At 44.9% G+C, this 19,599-nt stretch overlaps 1 protein-coding gene across 3 annotated transcripts in view; it reads right to left on the reverse strand.

Moving 5' to 3' along the window:
- The window catches only part of col6a3 (collagen, type VI, alpha 3), a 115,947-nt gene that overhangs the window by 19,081 nt on the left and 77,267 nt on the right, over positions 1 to 19,599 (reverse strand). For all 3 annotated transcript variants that reach the window (XM_071918296.2, XM_071918295.2, XM_071918294.2), the window contains 2 exons: positions 985 to 1,596; positions 118 to 738 (listed from right to left, as the gene is read on the reverse strand). In XM_071918296.2, the coding sequence (XP_071774397.1) occupies positions 118 to 738; positions 985 to 1,596 (1,233 nt within the window). The remainder of the gene's footprint in view (positions 1 to 117; positions 739 to 984; positions 1,597 to 19,599) is intronic.

The following is a 19,599-nucleotide window of genomic DNA, read 5'->3' on the forward strand; positions in this document are numbered from 1 at the left end:
TCCCACTTGATGAATGAAATTCAATTTAGTTCACTGCTATTATATGAAAAATGAAAAACAATGCTAAAAAGCAAATGTTGAAGACATGTTGATGTTTGACAATATAGTATTTCTTACCTGAGTCCACTGAAGGAGCAACATAACTCTCGGAGATATCAGCGGTGGTCATTGTGTTGACTGAAGCAATAAGCTGCTGCTCCACGCTTGGAAGCTGTTGGAAACTGTCAACTGTATATGTGAGTTCAGGCTTCAGGGAAATCTGTCTCAGTTCATTGGGGTCTGCATTCCTTGCGCCAACGGCAAGAGGAGCTATCAGGTTTCTCTTAAGTTGGTTCGCTGGAGCGGATACATCATCTGTAGACTTGCCACCTGTAACTAGAATGAGGAACTGAGGCACGCCTTCCTCAATACGGCTTCCAGCTGTCCTCTTGTAGATTTCTCTGGAGACCCACTCGAGAGCACGACCTGTGTTCAGGCGGTTCCCACCTTTACTCCGAAGCCTTGTCACAGCCTGTCGCACCTCATCTTTGGTGGAGAATGCATTCAGCATAAAGTCTGCCTTGGCATCATCACTGTACTGCACCACTGAAACTCTGACTTTATCCAACCCTACATCCAGCTTATCCACTACTCTCCTTATCATTTCACGGATGGAGGGGAATTCACCACGCATCGCTGTTGTGCCATCAATTAGAAACACAACATCTCTCTTGTCTCCTCCAGTGGTTACTGTGGTAACTGCAAAAGACAGCAAACAATAATGAGATATGTTAGTTAGCTACAGAGTTACAACTGAATGAAGTTATGTGACTAACAACCGTGCATATGACTTCATCATGATATCCTCTTAGTAAAATAAACTTTCTGTAGGTGAGTCTGACCTAAGGAATCCTTTTAAACAATAGATGTTTGTATTTTTGAACTGTGTTATGTCAAATTCATTAAACATTATTGGTCAGAGATAATTTAACTGAGGAAAATTACCATCATAGCGTGGGAAAACTGGACTCATCCTGGCAATGTCATCATCCGACAACTCAGTAAGAGTGGTGATTATGTTGTCCTGGACTGTGTACAGGCCAGGGAGGTCATCTACAGTGTAGGCATAGTTAGGAACATACGAGACCACCTGGAGCTCTGTAGGGTTAACATCCCTGGTCCCAATGCTGAAGGGCAAAACCCTAGATTGTTTGAGGGATGTTGCTGCACGACTAACGTCATCTGTAGAACCTCCACTGGAGACGACAATTACAAACTGTGGTACACCCTCCTGCTTCCTGCTACCATGTGCTCCTGTCAGAACGTCCCGACTGACAAACTCCAAGGCCTGACCCAGGTTACGTTGCGTTCCTCCACGCTGCCTTATTCCCTTGATGGCATTCAAAACACCCTCTTTGGATGTATGTGTGTTCAAATACATATCAGCATTTGGAGAGTCACCATACTGGACCACGCCAATCCGGATCTTATTCTCGCCAACATTAAGATTGTCCACGATCCTGCGCATAAACTCCTGGATAATAGGGAATTCCCGTCCAACACCATCAGAACCATCGACAAGGAAGACCACATCCTTCCTGGGACCATGCGACTCAGCTGAAAAAGGAGGAGAAAAAATGTAATTATCTTCTGGTACACAAGTAATTAAAATACGTGACAAAGGGTAAAATGAAATCAAAAGAGCATTTACACAGCAGTGTTCGATATCCTTTCAACAAACTATGATTGGATACCTGAAATACTTGTCTCAAGAAAAAAATCTGATTGAGAGATTGTGTCAGGGTGCGTTAATAACATGGGGAAAAGCCCAGTCTGAATGTTTTATTGATTGTGGACGCGTGCTATTGCAACTGCAATCTGTTATTGGCTGATGTGATGTAGGTTACCTGTTTTGTCATGGATCAGCCAATAGCAACCAAGATCAGCCAACAGCAGATTGCAATTGCAGTAGCATGCAGTAGATGTCAGTCCAACCTGAAAAGTAGTCTCTGTGTTTGGTTTTCCTTTAAGTATAATGGCTTATGGTCTAACAATATGGCTAGACCTTTAAACACTTAAAGTTAAAATAACATTTGTGGAAAACACTCCATGCACCTGCTAACCCAGGTAACCCTGAAGAGAGGGTGAAATCATTGCCTTTGACATACTGGAGAAACGCATGAGTATTTAGGGATTAACCTCTTTTTTATGCCATGTATAATTACATTCATAATACTGACTTTATTGTGTAAGAGTTTATATAGATTTTTTGACAATGGATCTCTGCTGTGCTGGACTGTCTTTTACAGTCACCTAAAAGTGGGAACTCATTTCTGACATCAGATCCATTCATCAAAAATATAAGTAAATTCAAAATGACTTTTAAACTATCAAGTTGTGGCAAAAATGACAATGAACATTTATTTTATTTTTTCTATTTGTAGGATATTTACTCACAACCTATCAATTTAGACTGTGGCAACTTACCTGTCACAGCAATGTGCTTTAAAGTAAAGAGTACATCTAATAAGATGTCTGGGAGCTCTCCAAAGTCTCTGATTGGGAACACAAAAGTGGTATTCAATGCAACGGTTGAAAGACTGAAAGGATCGATACCAATGATGAAGCTCCGAATATTTCGACCATGAAGGGATGTAGCCTGTTGTTTAACACTATCACTAGAGAGTCCTCCTGAGAGCACTATCAACACCTGCTTAACTCCTTCATCATGCCGACTACCAGCAAGGGTTGTGAAGACATTGTCCAAAATATACTGTACAGCTGCTCCTGTATTTCGTGGTCTTCCTCCCTTGTGCCTCAATGTTCGAACGATGCTGATGACTGTGTCTTTACTTGAATGGGACCTCAAGAAGAAGTGCACTTTTGTGTCTCCACTGTACTGGACTACTGCTATTCTGTCCCTATGTTTAGCCACATCAAGGTTTTCAATGGCTCTTCGCAAGAAGTCACGCATAGCAGGAAATCCGCTTCGGCTACCATCCGAGCCATCGATGAGGAAAACAACATCACATCTTCCGATACGCAATTCTGCAGAGGAGAGTGCATCATGTAGATGAAACAAGACATTTGGCAGAAACATGAATGGGGAAAGATGGAAATAAGATATAATCACTGAATATAGCAACAGAAGGTCAGGCTGCAAGTAAACAAGAAAAGATCATTCACCGTATGGAATTAATGAGAAGTATTAAAAGAAGTAGAGGAAAAATTATCCAGTATTTTAGTGAAAAATACTGCTTGAAAGTAGAAAGGCCTCCTGAAAATGATGATCTCATGCTAGCAGAAACACTGCAAGAATACCAAGATCAGTGTCCTCTAATGGCAAATTGAGGAGTCAATGAAAGATATAAACAAAAATGACCAGCGGTTGCCAAGAGAGAGCCATCCATTGTTCTTACATGAGAGAACAATGACAACAAAGTCAAAGGACGATCCCACGATTAACACAATAAAATAATTCAAAGAGTTGAAAATCAGTCTTCACTGAAACGAGATCAAAAGAGCTGATGAAGAAAGCAACTATTGACTAAGCTACAAAATGCTGAGTAAGTTGTCCATTATATTAAGAGTCACTCCAAAGCTGAAATGTCTGCCTTTGTTGTACTCAGTACCCATAACAGATTCAAGAATGTCTTTATTTTGTGCTGTGTTCTATGTGTTCTATCTATAAATACACCTCAACATTTCTGCTTTTCTTGACCAGATACTAGATATTTACTATGCTAAACAATTCTCCATTAATTCTCACACAATGTCTCAAATTACATTGGAATTAAAAGGTTAATTTTGCTCCACAAATTAAAATAGGTTGCCAAAATTTTACAGTTGATGAGCCTAGCAAAAAACCTGCATTTTTTTTCACTCAAAATGCACAAATGGGGGGGACTGCAAAATCAAACAAATATTTGACTACTATCACACTCACTGTCTTTTGAGTATAATTTTTAGCAACATTTGGAATATTATGAAAATAAAGACGTCCAACATGTTATACTGAATGACAATATTCACAAAACAGTTGTAGTGAGTTAGCTGATACTATATATCCTACTTTTTTTTGTCTTGATAATTAAATATTTTCAAATATTTTATTCATAACCATTTTTAATTCAATTAATTAGAGAATGGTTCCAAAGTTCTTCTTCCACACCGTTGGACATATTTATCATAAAATCTGGTTTGCAAGTGATATTGTAGTGTTGTGATGGTTAACAGCAGCAGTGAATGCAAAGCTTAATGGTGAAAAACATCAGAAAAGGAGCAAAAAAGAGGTAAGATGACTGGCATGTTTCTGCCACTACGTGGATTTTGATTTTTGATGGATTTAAAATGGAATCATATAAAAAAGATAGAATGGATAAATGGATAAATATAACATATCGTCACTGTGGGGTGAAAACCTTGTATCTCCAAAATGTCAACTTTACAGGAACTATGAAAAACGGCCTTGTTTTCAGCTTGAGCACCATGCATTTTCCAGTTTATCCTAAGGATTTGAGTTTCAAAAGCCCAAGTGTCAAAGGATTTTCTCAGACAATAGAGGAGCAGGGAATTCTTCAAGTTAGGTTAAAACACCAAAATCACCAAAATCTCAGTTACAAGGTTTTTCCTGGACAACCGTGATATTCTAAATGTGTAGGTACGAAGTGAAAAATTTACCATATAAACTTGAAAAAACAATTAAAAATGAGAAAATATTACCTGTCAAACCAACGCGTGAGACTTCAGAAATAGATGTAAGTAGGTCCGACAGCACACTTGGCAGCTCTGAAAAGTCCCTTGCCTTGAAAATTAATTGTGGATTGGATGTAATTGTTTGCATGTCTCTGGTGTCTACCTGACTAATGACAATGCCAATACTCTGGACTCCCAGACTTTTCAAATCAGATGAAACCTGGCTAACAGCATCACTTGACCGCCCACCGCTCAACAGAATCAGGATCTGAGGAATGCGCTGTTGCAGCCTACTTCCAGAGGAGGGAGTAAAGACGTTGTCCTTGACATATCGTAGGGCTGCCCCGGTGTTGAGGGGTCTGCCTCCTCTGTGTCTCAGCCCTCTGACTGTTTTAACAATATCTTCGCTTGTGGTGTATGTGTTCAGATAGAAATGGACCTCTGTATCTCTGCCGTACTGGACCACAGAGACACGGTCGTTGTTGACTCCCACATTGAGTTTTTCCACCACTCTCTGAACAAAATCACGCATGGCAGGGAAGCCATTCCTTGTGGCATCAGAACCATCCAGAAGGAATACTACATCCTTTCTGGTCATTTCAGGATCAACTGAGAAAACAGATAAAGACAAAGCGTAAAAAAAACTAGGCAAAAAGCGTGCGTGTGGACTAATCATCTATGGTGGAGACTTCTCCAAAAGTAGCTAGCATTGGCTGCTTAGATTTCAACACTTTGAAAGCATAGGACCACCTCCCTTTAGCGGCACACATACGGCTAAACAATTATCACAGTTCATTAGCTTTCCCTAAATGTACATGAAACAAAGCACTCTAACATACCAAATACGGTTGGCGGTTCTGGGGTGACCAGAATAATGGCTGCCTTCATGGAGGACTTTAGTTGCTCTTGGACACTGGGAAGGTCAGTGAATTCAGACACAGAGAGAGCATAACTGGGGTCATGGGATATCTTCTGCAGTTCTCTGCTATCAGAGCTCCTGGTTCCGATTGCAAAGGTCAAGACGCCCAGCTCTTTCACAGCAGAGGCTGGTGTATCAACACTGTCAAAAGACCTTCCACCACTTAGCACTATTAGGAGCTGTGGAACTCCTTTCAGGCGCCTGCTTCCAGCAGAGGGGGTGAAGACATTATCCCTCAAGTGCTGAAGAGCTGCTCCAGTGTTGAGGGGTCTTCCGCCTTTGTGCCTCAAACCTCTGACAGTGTCAAGGATCTCGCCCTTTGTCGTGTATGTGTTCAGATAGAATTGGACAGCTGGATCTCTGCTGTATTGAACCACTGAGACACGATCTTTGTTGTCATCCACACTGAGTGTCTCTACCACTCTTTGGACAAAGTCACGCATTGCTGGGAATCCAGTTCTAGTGCCATCAGATCCATCCAGCAAGAACACAACATCCCTTCCGGAGGGCTGGCGCTCAACTAGGGAACATTAAAATTACACACATTTTAGGGTGCATGTTGCTAATGTGTGTGGCGGGATAATGAACTGATAGGAGCAAACCGCACCATTTAAAATTCACACCGGTAAACCAGTCATTACTATTTTATCAAAGTGACAGTGGCTGCCATGAACTTAATGAGAAAATCTAGCCTGAAATAGAAATCAATTTGCCTTTTCCTACAATCTTGGACAGTTAGAATTGGTCAGTTTCTTACCAGTTACTGTCGGTGTCATGGTTGTGGCTCTCTCTAGGACTTTAGCCATTACAGAGGACAGCTGTTCTTGGACATTGGGGAGGTCGGTGAATTCAGACACCGATAGAGAATAACTAGGGTCATATGATATCCTCTGCAGTTCTCCACTGTCAGAGTTCCTTGTTCCAATGCCAATCACAGAGATGCCCAGCTGTTTGAGAGCAGAGGCTGGGGTATCTACGTTGTCAAAGGACCTTCCACCATTTAGCAGGATCAACATTTGCGGAACACCTTGTTGGCGTCTACTTCCAGAGGAGGGAGTAAAGACGTTGTCCTTGACATATCGTAGGGCTTCCCCGGTGTTGAGGGGTCTGCCACCTCTGTGTCTCAGCCCTCTGACTGTTTTAACAATATCTTCACTTGTGGTGTATGTGTTCAGATAGAAATGGACCTCTGTATCTCTGCCGTACTGGACCACAGAGACACGGTCGTTGTTGACTCCCACATTGAGTTTTTCCACCACTCTCTGAACAAAATCACGCATGGCAGGGAAGCCATTCCATGTGGCATCAGAACCATCCAGAAGGAATACTACATCCTTTCTGGTGATTTCAGGATCAACTGGGAAAACAGATAAAGACAAAGCGTAAAAAAAACTAGGCAAAAAGCGCGCATGTGGACTAATCATCTATGGTGGAGACTTCTCTAAAAGTAGCTAGCATTGGCTGCTCAGATTTCAACACTTTGAAAGCATAGGACCACCTCCCTTTAGCGGCACACATACGGCTAAACAATTATCACAGTTCATTAGCTTTCCCTAAATGTACATGAAACAAAGCACTCTAACATACCAAATACGGTTGGCGGTTCTGGGGTGACCAGAATAATGGCTGCCTTCATGGAGGACTTTAGTTGCTCTTGGACACTGGGAAGGTCAGTGAATTCAGACACAGAGAGAGCATAACTGGGGTCATGGGATATCTTCTGCAGTTCTCTGCTATCAGAGCTCCTGGTTCCGATTGCAAAGATCAATACGCCCAGCTCTTTCACAGCAGAGGCTGGTGTATCAACACTGTCAAAAGACCTTCCACCACTTAGCACTATTAGGAGCTGTGGAACTCCTTTCAGGCGCCTGCTTCCAGCAGAGGGGGTGAAGACATTATCCCTCAAGTGCTGAAGAGCTGCTCCAGTGTTGAGGGGTCTTCCGCCTTTGTGCCTCAAACCTTTGACAGTGTCAAGGATCTCGCCCTTTGTCGTGTATGTGTTCAGATAGAATTGGACGGCTGGATCTCTGCTGTACTGAACCACTGACACACGATCTTTGTTGTCATCCACACTGAGCGTCTCTACCACTCTTTGGACAAAGTCACGCATTGCTGGGAATCCAGTTCTAGTGCCATCAGATCCATCCAGCAAGAACACAACATCCCTTCCGGAGGGCTGGCGCTCAACTAGGGAACATTAAAATGACATACATTTTAGGGCGCATGTTGCTAACGTGTGTGGCGGGATAATGAACTGATAAAAGCAAACCGCACCATTTAAAATTCACACCGGTAAACCAGTCATTACTATTTTATCAAAGTGACAGTGGCTGCCATGAACTTAATGAGAAAATCTAGCCTGAAATAGAAATCAATTTGCCTTTTCCTACAATCTTGGACAGTTAGAATTGGTCAGTTTCTTACCAGTTACTGTCGGTGTCATGGTTGTGGCTCTCTCTAGGACTTTAGCCATTACAGAGGACAGCTGTTCTTGGACATTGGGGAGGTCGGTGAATTCAGACACCGATAGAGAATAACTAGGGTCATATGATATCCTCTGCAGTTCTCCACTGTCAGAGTTCCTTGTTCCAATGCCAATCACAGAGATGCCCAGCTGTTTGAGAGCAGAGGCTGGGGTATCTACGTTGTCAAAGGACCTTCCACCATTTAGCAGGATCAACATTTGCGGAACACCTTGTTGGCGTCTACTTCCAGAGGAGGGAGTAAAGACGTTGTCCTTGACATATCGTAGGGCTTCCCCGGTGTTGAGGGGTCTGCCACCTCTGTGTCTCAGCCCTCTGACTGTTTTAACAATATCTTCACTTGTGGTGTATGTGTTCAGATAGAAATGGACCTCTGTATCTCTGCCATACTGGACCACAGAGACACGGTCGTTGTTGACTCCCACATTGAGTTTTTCCACCACTCTCTGAACAAAATCACGCATGGCAGGGAAGCCATTCCATGTGGCATCAGAACCATCCAGAAGGAATACTACATCCTTTCTGGTGATTTCAGGATCAACTGGGAAAACAGATAAAGACAAAGCGTAAAAAAAACTAGGCAAAAAGCGCGCGTGTGGACTAATCATCTATGGTGGAGACTTCTCTAAAAGTAGCTAGCATTGGCTGCTCAGATTTCAACACTTTGAAAGCATAGGACCACCTCCCTTTAGCGGCACACATACGGCTAAACAATTATCACAGTTCATTAGCTTTCCCTAAATGTACATGAAACAAAGCACTCTAACATACCAAATACGGTTGGCGGTTCTGGGGTGACCAGAATAATGGCTGCCTTCATGGAGGACTTTAGTTGCTCTTGGACACTGGGAAGGTCAGTGAATTCAGACACAGAGAGAGCATAACTGGGGTCATGGGATATCTTCTGCAGTTCTCTGCTATCAGAGCTCCTGGTTCCGATTGCAAAGATCAATACGCCCAGCTCTTTCACAGCAGAGGCTGGTGTATCAACACTGTCAAAAGACCTTCCACCACTTAGCACTATTAGGAGCTGTGGAACTCCTTCCAGGCGCCTGCTTCCAGCAGAGGGGGTGAAGACATTATCCCTCAAGTGCTGAAGAGCTGCTCCAGTGTTGAGGGGTCTTCCGCCTTTGTGCCTCAAACCTTTGACAGTGTCAAGGATCTCGCCCTTTGTCGTGTATGTGTTCAGATAGAATTGGACGGCTGGATCTCTGCTGTACTGAACCACTGACACATGATCTTTGTTGTCATCCACACTGAGCGTCTCTACCACTCTTTGGACAAAGTCACGCATTGCTGGGAATCCAGTTCTAGTGCCATCAGATCCATCCAGCAAGAACACAACATCCCTTCCGAAGGGCTGGCGCTCAACTAGGGAACATTAAAATGACATACATTTTAGGGCGCATGTTGCTAACGTGTGTGGCGGGATAATGAACTGATAAAAGCAAACCGCACCATTTAAAATTCACACCGGTAAACCAGTCATTACTATTTTATCAAAGTGACAGTGGCTGCCATGAACTTAATGAGAAAATCTAGCCTGAAATAGAAATCAATTTGCCTTTTCCTACAATCTTGGACAGTTAGAATTGGTCAGTTTCTTACCAGTTACTGTCGGTGTCATGGTTGTGGCTCTCTCTAGGACTTTAGCCATTACAGAGGACAGCTGTTCTTGGACATTGGGGAGGTCAGTGAATTCAGACACCGACAGAGAATAACTAGGGTCATATGATATCCTCTGCAGTTCTCCACTGTCAGAGTTCCTTGTTCCAATGCCAATCACAGAGATGCCCAGCTGTTTGAGAGCAGAGGCTGGGGTATCTACGTTGTCAAAGGACCTTCCACCATTTAGCAGGATCAACATTTGCGGAACACCTTGTTGGCGTCTACTTCCAGAGGAGGGAGTAAAGACGTTGTCCTTGACATATCGTAGGGCTTCCCCGGTGTTGAGGGGTCTGCCACCTCTGTGTCTCAGCCCTCTGACTGTTTTAACAATATCTTCACTTGTGGTGTATGTGTTCAGATAGAAATGGACCTCTGTATCTCTGCCGTACTGGACCACAGAGACACGGTCGTTGTTGACTCCCACATTGAGTTTTTCCACCACTCTCTGAACAAAATCACGCATGGCAGGGAAGCCATTCCATGTGGCATCAGAACCATCCAGAAGGAATACTACATCCTTTCTGGTGATTTCAGGATCAACTGGGAAAACAGATAAAGACAAAGCGTAAAAAAAACTAGGCAAAAAGCGCACGTGTGGACTAATCATCTATGGTGGAGACTTCTCTAAAAGTAGCTAGCATTGGCTGCTCAGATTTCAACACTTTGAAAGCATGGGACCACCTCCCTTTAGCGGCACACATACGGCTAAACAATTATCACAGTTCATTAGCTTTCCCTAAATGTACATGAAACAAAGCACTCTAACATACCAAATATGGTTGGCGGTTCTGGGGTGACCTGAATAATGGCTGCCTTCATGGAGTACTTTAGTTGCTCTTGGACACTGGGAAGGTCAGTGAATTCAGAAACAGAGAGAGCATAACTGAGATCATGGGATATCTTCTGCAATTCTCTGCTATCAGAGCTCCTGGTTCCGATTGCAAAGATCAAGATGCCCAGCTCTTTCAGAGCAGAGGCCGGTGTATCAACACTGTCAAAAGACCTTCCACCACTTAGCACTATTAGGAGCTGTGGAACTCCTTTCAGGCGCCTGCTTCCAGCAGAGGGGGTGAAGACATTATCCCTCAAGTGCTGAAGAGCTGCTCCAGTGTTGAGGGGTCTTCCGCCTTTGTGCCTCAAACCTTTGACAGTGTCAAGGATCTCGCCCTTTGTCGTGTATGTGTTCAGATAGAATTGGACGGCTGGATCTCTGCTGTACTGAACCACTGACACACGATCTTTGTTGTCATCCACACTGAGCGTCTCTACCACTCTTTGGACAAAGTCACGCATTGCTGGGAATCCAGTTCTAGTGCCATCAGATCCATCCAGCAAGAACACAACATCCCTTCCGGAGGGCTGGCGCTCAACTAGGGAACATTAAAATGACACACATTTTAGGGCGCATGTTGCTAACGTGTGTGGCGGGATAATGAACTGATAAAAGCAAACCGCACCATTTAAAATTCACACCGGTAAACCAGTCATTACTATTTTATCAAAGTGACAGTGGCTGCCATGAACTTAATGAGAAAATCTAGCCTGAAATAGAAATCAATTTGCCTTTTCCTACAATCTTGGACAGTTAGAATTGGTCAGTTTCTTACCAGTTACTGTCGGTGTCATGGTTGTGGCTCTCTCTAGGACTTTAGCCATTACAGAGGACAGCTGTTCTTGGACATTGGGGAGGTCAGTGAATTCAGACACCGACAGAGAATAACTAGGGTCATATGATATCCTCTGCAGTTCTCCACTGTCAGAGTTCCTTGTTCCAATGCCAATCACAGAGATGCCCAGCTGTTTGAGAGCAGAGGCTGGGGTATCTACGTTGTCAAAGGACCTTCCACCATTTAGCAGGATCAACATTTGCGGAACACCTTGTTGGCGTCTACTTCCAGAGGAGGGAGTAAAGACGTTGTCCTTGACATATCGTAGGGCTTCCCCGGTGTTGAGGGGTCTGCCACCTCTGTGTCTCAGCCCTCTGATTGTTTTAACAATATCTTCACTTGTGGTGTATGTGTTCAGATAGAAATGGACCTCTGTATCTCTGCCGTACTGGACCACAGAGACACGGTCGTTGTTGACTCCCACATTGAGTTTTTCCACCACTCTCTGAACAAAATCACGCATGGCAGGGAAGCCATTCCATGTGGCATCAGAACCATCCAGAAGGAATACTACATCCTTTCTGGTGATTTCAGGATCAACTGGGAAAACAGATAAAGACAAAGCGTAAAAAAAACTAGGCAAAAAGCGCACGTGTGGACTAATCATCTATGGTGGAGACTTCTCTAAAAGTAGCTAGCATTGGCTGCTCAGATTTCAACACTTTGAAAGCATGGGACCACCTCCCTTTAGCGGCACACATACGGCTAAACAATTATCACAGTTCATTAGCTTTCCCTAAATGTACATGAAACAAAGCACTCTAACATACCAAATATGGTTGGCGGTTCTGGGGTGACCTGAATAATGGCTGCCTTCATGGAGTACTTTAGTTGCTCTTGGACACTGGGAAGGTCAGTGAATTCAGAAACAGAGAGAGCATAACTGGGATCATGGGATATCTTCTGCAATTCTCTGCTATCAGAGCTCCTGGTTCCGATTGCAAAGATCAAGATGCCCAGCTCTTTCAGAGCAGAGGCCGGTGTATCAACACTGTCAAAAGACCTTCCACCACTTAGCACTATTAGGAGCTGTGGAACTCCTTTCAGGCGCCTGCTTCCAGCAGAGGGGGTGAAGACATTATCCCTCAAGTGCTGAAGAGCTGCTCCAGTGTTGAGGGGTCTTCCGCCTTTGTGCCTCAAACCTCTGACAGTGTCAAGGATCTCGCCCTTTGTCGTGTATGTGTTCAGATAGAATTGGACAGCTGGATCTCTGCTGTATTGAACCACTGACACACGATCTTTGTTGTCATCCACACTGAGTGTCTCTACCACTCTTTGGACAAAGTCACGCATTGCTGGGAATCCAGTTCTAGTGCCATCAGATCCATCCAGCAAGAACACAACATCCCTTCCGGAGGGCTGGCGCTCAACTAGGGAACATTAAAATTACACACATTTTAGGGTGCATGTTGCTAATGTGTGTGGCGGGATAATGAACCGATAGAAGCAAACCGCAACATTTAAAATTCACACCGTTGAACCTGCCATTACTATTTTATCAAAGTGACGGTGGCTAACATGAACTTAATGTGAAATCCTGAAATAGAAATCAATTTGCCTTTTCCTACAATCTTGGACAGTTAGAATTGATCAGTTTCTTACCAGTTACTGTCGGTGTCATGGGTGTGGCTCTCTCTAGGACTTTAGCCATTACAGAGGACAGCTGTTCTTGGACATTGGGGAGGTCGGTGAATTCAGACACCGATAGAGAATAACTAGGGTCATATGATATCCTCTGCAGTTCTCCACTGTCAGAGTTCCTTGTTCCAATGCCAATCACAGAGATGCCCAGCTGTTTGAGAGCAGAGGCTGGGGTATCTACGTTGTCAAAGGACCTTCCACCATTTAGCAGGATCAACATTTGCGGAACACCTTGTTGGCGTCTACTTCCAGAGGAGTTAGTAAAGACGTTGTCCCTGACGTATTGGAGGGCTGCCCCGGTGTTGAGGGGTCTGCCACCTCTGTGTCTCAGCCCTCTGACCGTCTCAACGATATCCTCTCTTGTGGTATATGTTTTCAGATAGAAATGCACCTCTGTATCTCTGCCGTACTGGACCACAGAGACACGGTCTTTCTTTTCTCCAATATTGAGTTTTTCCACCACTCTCTGAACAAAATCACGCATGGCAGGGAAGCCATTCCTTGTGGCATCAGAACCATCCAGAAGGAATACTACATCCTTTCTGGCGGCGTCAGGACCAACTGAGAAAACAGATAAAGACAAAGCGTAAAAAAAAACTAGGCAAAAAGCGTGCGTGTGGACTAATCATCTACGGTGGAGACTTCTCCAAAAGTAGCTAGCATTGGCTGCTTAGATTTCAACACTTTGAAAGCATGGGACCACCTGTCTTTAGCGGCACACATACGGCTAAACAATTATCACAGTTGATTAGTTTTCCCTAAATGTACATGAAACAAATCAGTCTGTCGCGCCAGCAAAAGGCCATGCTTGTTAACATACCAAATACGGTTGGCGGTTCTGGGATGACCTCAATAACCGCCGCCTTCATGGAGGACTGAAGTTGCTCTTGGACATTGGGGAGGTCAGTGAATTCAGACACAGAGAGAGCATAACTGGGGTCATGGGATATCGTCTGCAGTTCTCCGCTATCAGAACTCCTGGTTCCGATTGCAAAGGTCAAGACGCCCAGCTCTTTCAGAGCAGAGGCCGGTGTATCAACACTGTCAAAAGACCTTCCACCACTTAGCACTATTAGGAGCTGTGGAACTCCTTCCAGGCGCCTGCTTCCAGCAGAGGGGGTGAAGACATTATCCCTCAAGTGCTGAAGAGCTGCTCCAGTGTTGAGGGGTCTTCCGCCTTTGTGCCTCAAACCTCTGACAGTGTCAAGGATCTCGCCCTTTGTCGTGTATGTGTTCAGATAGAATTGGACAGCTGGATCTCTGCTGTATTGAACCACTGACACACGATCTTTGTTGTCATCCACACTGAGTGTCTCTACCACTCTTTGGACAAAGTCACGCATTGCTGGGAATCCAGTTCTAGTGCCATCAGATCCATCCAGCAAGAACACAACATCCCTTCCGGAGGGCTGGCGCTCAACTAGGGAACATTAAAATTACACACATTTTAGGGTGCATGTTGCTAATGTGTGTGGCGGGATAATGAACCGATAGAAGCAAACCGCAACATTTAAAATTCACACCGTTGAACCTGCCATTACTATTTTATCAAAGTGACGGTGGCTAACATGAACTTAATGTGAAATCCTGAAATAGAAATCAATTTGCCTTTTCCTACAATCTTGGACAGTTAGAATTGATCAGTTTCTTACCAGTTACTGTCGGTGTCATGGGTGTGGCTCTCTCTAGGACTTTAGCCATTACAGAGGACAGCTGTTCTTGGACATTGGGGAGGTCGGTGAATTCAGACACCGATAGAGAATAACTAGGGTCATATGATATCCTCTGCAGTTCTCCACTGTCAGAGTTCCTTGTTCCAATGCCAATCACAGAGATGCCCAGCTGTTTGAGAGCAGAGGCTGGGGTATCTACGTTGTCAAAGGACCTTCCACCATTTAGCAGGATCAACATTTGCGGAACACCTTGTTGGCGTCTACTTCCAGAGGAGTTAGTAAAGACGTTGTCCCTGACGTATTGGAGGGCTGCCCCGGTGTTGAGGGGTCTGCCACCTCTGTGTCTCAGCCCTCTGACCGTCTCAACGATATCCTCTCTTGTGGTATATGTTTTCAGATAGAAATGCACCTCTGTATCTCTGCCGTACTGGACCACAGAGACACGGTCTTTCTTTTCTCCAATATTGAGTTTTTCCACCACTCTCTGAACAAAATCACGCATGGCAGGGAAGCCATTCCTTGTGGCATCAGAACCATCCAGAAGGAATACTACATCCTTTCTGGCGGCGTCAGGACCAACTGAGAAAACAGATAAAGACAAAGCGTAAAAAAAAACTAGGCAAAAAGCGTGCGTGTGGACTAATCATCTACGGTGGAGACTTCTCCAAAAGTAGCTAGCATTGGCTGCTTAGATTTCAACACTTTGAAAGCATGGGACCACCTGTCTTTAGCGGCACACATACGGCTAAACAATTATCACAGTTGATTAGTTTTCCCTAAATGTACATGAAACAAATCAGTCTGTCGCGCCAGCAAAAGGCCATGCTTGTTAACATACCAAATACGGTTGGCGGTTCTGGGATGACCTCAATAACCGCCGCCTTCATGGAGGACTGAAGTTGCTCTTGGACATTGGGGAGGTCAGTGAATTCAGACACAGAGAGAGCATAACTGGGGTCATGGGATATCGTCTGCAGTTCTCCGCTATCAGAACTCCTGGTTCCGATTGCAAAGGTCAAGACGCCCAGCTCTTTCAGAGCAGAGGCCGGTGTATCAACACTGTCAAAAGACCTTCCACCACTTAGCACTATTAGGAGCTGTGGAACTCCTTCCAGGCGCCTGCTTCCAGCAGAGGGGGTGAAGACATTATCCCTCAAGTGCTGAAGAGCTGCTCCAGTGTTGAGGGGTCTTCCGCCTTTGTGCCTCAAACCTCTGACAGTGTCAAGGATCTCGCCCTTTGTCGTGTATGTGTTCAGATAGAATTGGACGGCTGGATCTCTGCTGTACTGAACCACTGACACACGATCTTTGTTGTCATCCACACTGAGTGTCTCTACCACTCTTTGAACAAAGTCACGCACTGCTGGGAATCCAGTTCTAGTGCCATCAGATCCATCCAGCAAGAACACAACATCCCTTCCGGAGGGCTGGCGCTCAACTAGGGAACATTAAAATGACACACATTTTAGGGCGCATGTTGCTAACGTGTGTGGCGGGATAATGAACTGATAGGAGCAAACCGCACCATTTAAAATTCACACCGGTAAACCAGTCATTACTATTTTATCAAAGTGACAGTGGCTGCCATGAACTTAATGAGAAAATCTAGCCTGAAATAGAAATCAATTTGCCTTTTCCTACAATCTTGGACAGTTAGAATTGGTCAGTTTCTTACCAGTTACTGTCGGTGTCATGGGTGTGGCTCTCTCTAGGACTTTAGCCATTACAGAGGACAGCTGTTCTTGGACATTGGGGAGGTCGGTGAATTCAGACACCGATAGAGAATAACTAGGGTCATATGATATCCTCTGCAGTTCTCCACTGTCAGAGTTCCTTGTTCCAATGCCAATCACAGAGATGCCCAGCTGTTTGAGAGCAGAGGCTGGGGTATCTACGTTGTCAAAGGACCTTCCACCATTTAGCAGGATCAACATTTGCGGAACACCTTGTTGGCGTCTACTTCCAGAGGAGTTAGTAAAGACGTTGTCCCTGACGTATTGGAGGGCTGCCCCGGTGTTGAGGGGTCTGCCACCTCTGTGTCTCAGCCCTCTGACCGTCTCAACGATATCCTCTCTTGTGGTATATGTTTTCAGATAGAAATGCACCTCTGTATCTCTGCCGTACTGGACCACAGAGACACGGTCTTTCTTTTCTCCAATATTGAGTTTTTCCACCACTCTCTGAACAAAATCACGCATGGCAGGGAAGCCATTCCTTGTGGCATCAGAACCATCCAGAAGGAATACTACATCCTTTCTGGCGGCGTCAGGACCAACTGAGAAAACAGATAAAGACAAAGCGTAAAAAAAAACTAGGCAAAAAGCGTGCGTGTGGACTAATCATCTACGGTGGAGACTTCTCCAAAAGTAGCTAGCATTGGCTGCTTAGATTTCAACACTTTGAAAGCATGGGACCACCTGTCTTTAGCGGCACACATACGGCTAAACAATTATCACAGTTGATTAGTTTTCCCTAAATGTACATGAAACAAATCAGTCTGTCGCGCCAGCAAAAGGCCATGCTTGTTAACATACCAAATACGGTTGGCGGTTCTGGGATGACCTCAATAACCGCCGCCTTCATGGAGGACTGAAGTTGCTCTTGGACATTGGGGAGGTCAGTGAATTCAGACACAGAGAGAGCATAACTGGGGTCATGGGATATCGTCTGCAGTTCTCCGCTATCAGAACTCCTGGTTCCGATTGCAAAGGTCAAGACGCCCAGCTCTTTCAGAGCAGAGGCCGGTGTATCAACACTGTCAAAAGACCTTCCACCACTTAGCACTATTAGGAGCTGTGGAACTCCTTCCAGGCGCCTGCTTCCAGCAGAGGGGGTGAAGACATTATCCCTCAAGTGCTGAAGAGCTGCTCCAGTGTTGAGGGGTCTTCCGCCTTTGTGCCTCAAACCTCTGACAGTGTCAAGGATCTCGCCCTTTGTCGTGTATGTGTTCAGATAGAATTGGACGGCTAGATCTCTGCTGTACTGAACCACTGACACACGATCTTTGTTGTCATCCACACTGAGTGTCTCTACCACTCTTTGAACAAAGTCACGCACTGCTGGGAATCCAGTTCTAGTGCCATCAGATCCATCCAGCAAGAACACAACATCCCTTCCGGAGGGCTGGCGCTCAACTAGGGAACATTAAAATGACACACATTTTAGGGCACATGTTGCTAACGTGTGTGGCGGGATAATGAACTGATAGGAGCAAACCGCACCATTTAAAATTCACACCGGTAAACCAGTCATTACTATTTTATCAAAGTGACAGAGGCTGCCATGAACTTAATGAGAAAATCTAGCCTGAAATAGAAATCAATTTGCCTTTTCCTACAATCTTGGACAGTTAGAATTGGTCAGTTTCTTACCAGTTACTGTCGGTGTCATGGGTGTGGCTCTCTCTAGGACTTTAGCCATTACAGAGGACAGCTGTTCTTGGACATTGGGGAGGTCGGTGAATTCAGACACCGATAGAGAATAACTAGGGTCATATGATATCCTCTGCAGTTCTCCACTGTCAGAGTTCCTTGTTCCAATGCCAATCACAGAGATGCCCAGCTGTTTGAGAGCAGAGGCTGGGGTATCTACGTTGTCAAAGGACCTTCCACCATTTAGCAGGATCAACATTTGCGGAACACCTTGTTGGCGTCTACTTCCAGAGGAGTTAGTAAAGACGTTGTCCCTGACGTATTGGAGGGCTGCCCCGGTGTTGAGGGGTCTGCCACCTCTGTGTCTCAGCCCTCTGACCGTCTCAACGATATCCTCTCTTGTGGTATATGTTTTCAGATAGAAATGCACCTCTGTATCTCTGCCGTACTGGACCACAGAGACACGGTCTTTCTTTTCTCCAATATTGAGTTTTTCCACCACTCTCTGAACAAAATCACGCATGGCAGGGAAGCCATTCCTTGTGGCATCAGAACCATCCAGAAGGAATACTACATCCTTTCTGGCGGCGTCAGGACCAACTGAGAAAACAGATAAAGACAAAGCGTAAAAAAAAACTAGGCAAAAAGCGTGCGTGTGGACTAATCATCTACGGTGGAGACTTCTCCAAAAGTAGCTAGCATTGGCTGCTTAGATTTCAACACTCTGAAAGCATGGGACCACCTGTCTTTAGCGGCACACATATGGCTAAACAATTATCACAGTTGATTAGTTTTCCCTAAATGTACATGAAACAAATCAGTCTGTCGCGCCAGCAAAAGGCCATGCTTGTTAACATACCAAATACGGTTGGCGGTTCTGGGATGACCTCAATAACCGCCGCCTTCATGGAGGACTGAAGTTGCTCTTGGACATTGGGGAGGTCAGTGAATTCAGACACAGAGAGAGCATAACTGGGGTCATGGGATATCTTCTGCAGTTCTCCGCTATCAGAACTCCTGGTTCCGATTGCAAAGGTCAAGACGCCCAGCTCTTTCAGAGCAGAGGCCGGTGTATCAACACTGTCAAAAGACCTTCCACCACTTAGCACTATTAGGAGCTGTGGAACTCCTTCCAGGCGCCTGCTTCCAGCAGAGGGGGTGAAGACATTATCCCTCAAGTGCTGAAGAGCTGCTCCAGTGTTGAGGGGTCTTCCGCCTTTGTGCCTCAAACCTCTGACAGTGTCAAGGATCTCGCCCTTTGTCGTGTATGTGTTCAGATAGAATTGGACGGCTGGATCTCTGCTGTACTGAACCACTGACACACGATCTTTGTTGTCATCCACACTGAGTGTCTCTACCACTCTTTGAACAAAGTCACGCACTGCTGGGAATCCAGTTCTAGTGCCATCAGATCCATCCAGCAAGAACACAACATCCCTTCCGGAGGGCTGGCGCTCAACTAGGGAACATTAAAATGACACACATTTTAGGGCGCATGTTGCT

The sequence above is a fragment of the Centroberyx gerrardi genome, chromosome 10, assembly GCF_048128805.1.
Source record: "Centroberyx gerrardi isolate f3 chromosome 10, fCenGer3.hap1.cur.20231027, whole genome shotgun sequence".
Taxonomy (NCBI): domain Eukaryota; kingdom Metazoa; phylum Chordata; class Actinopteri; order Beryciformes; family Berycidae; genus Centroberyx; species Centroberyx gerrardi.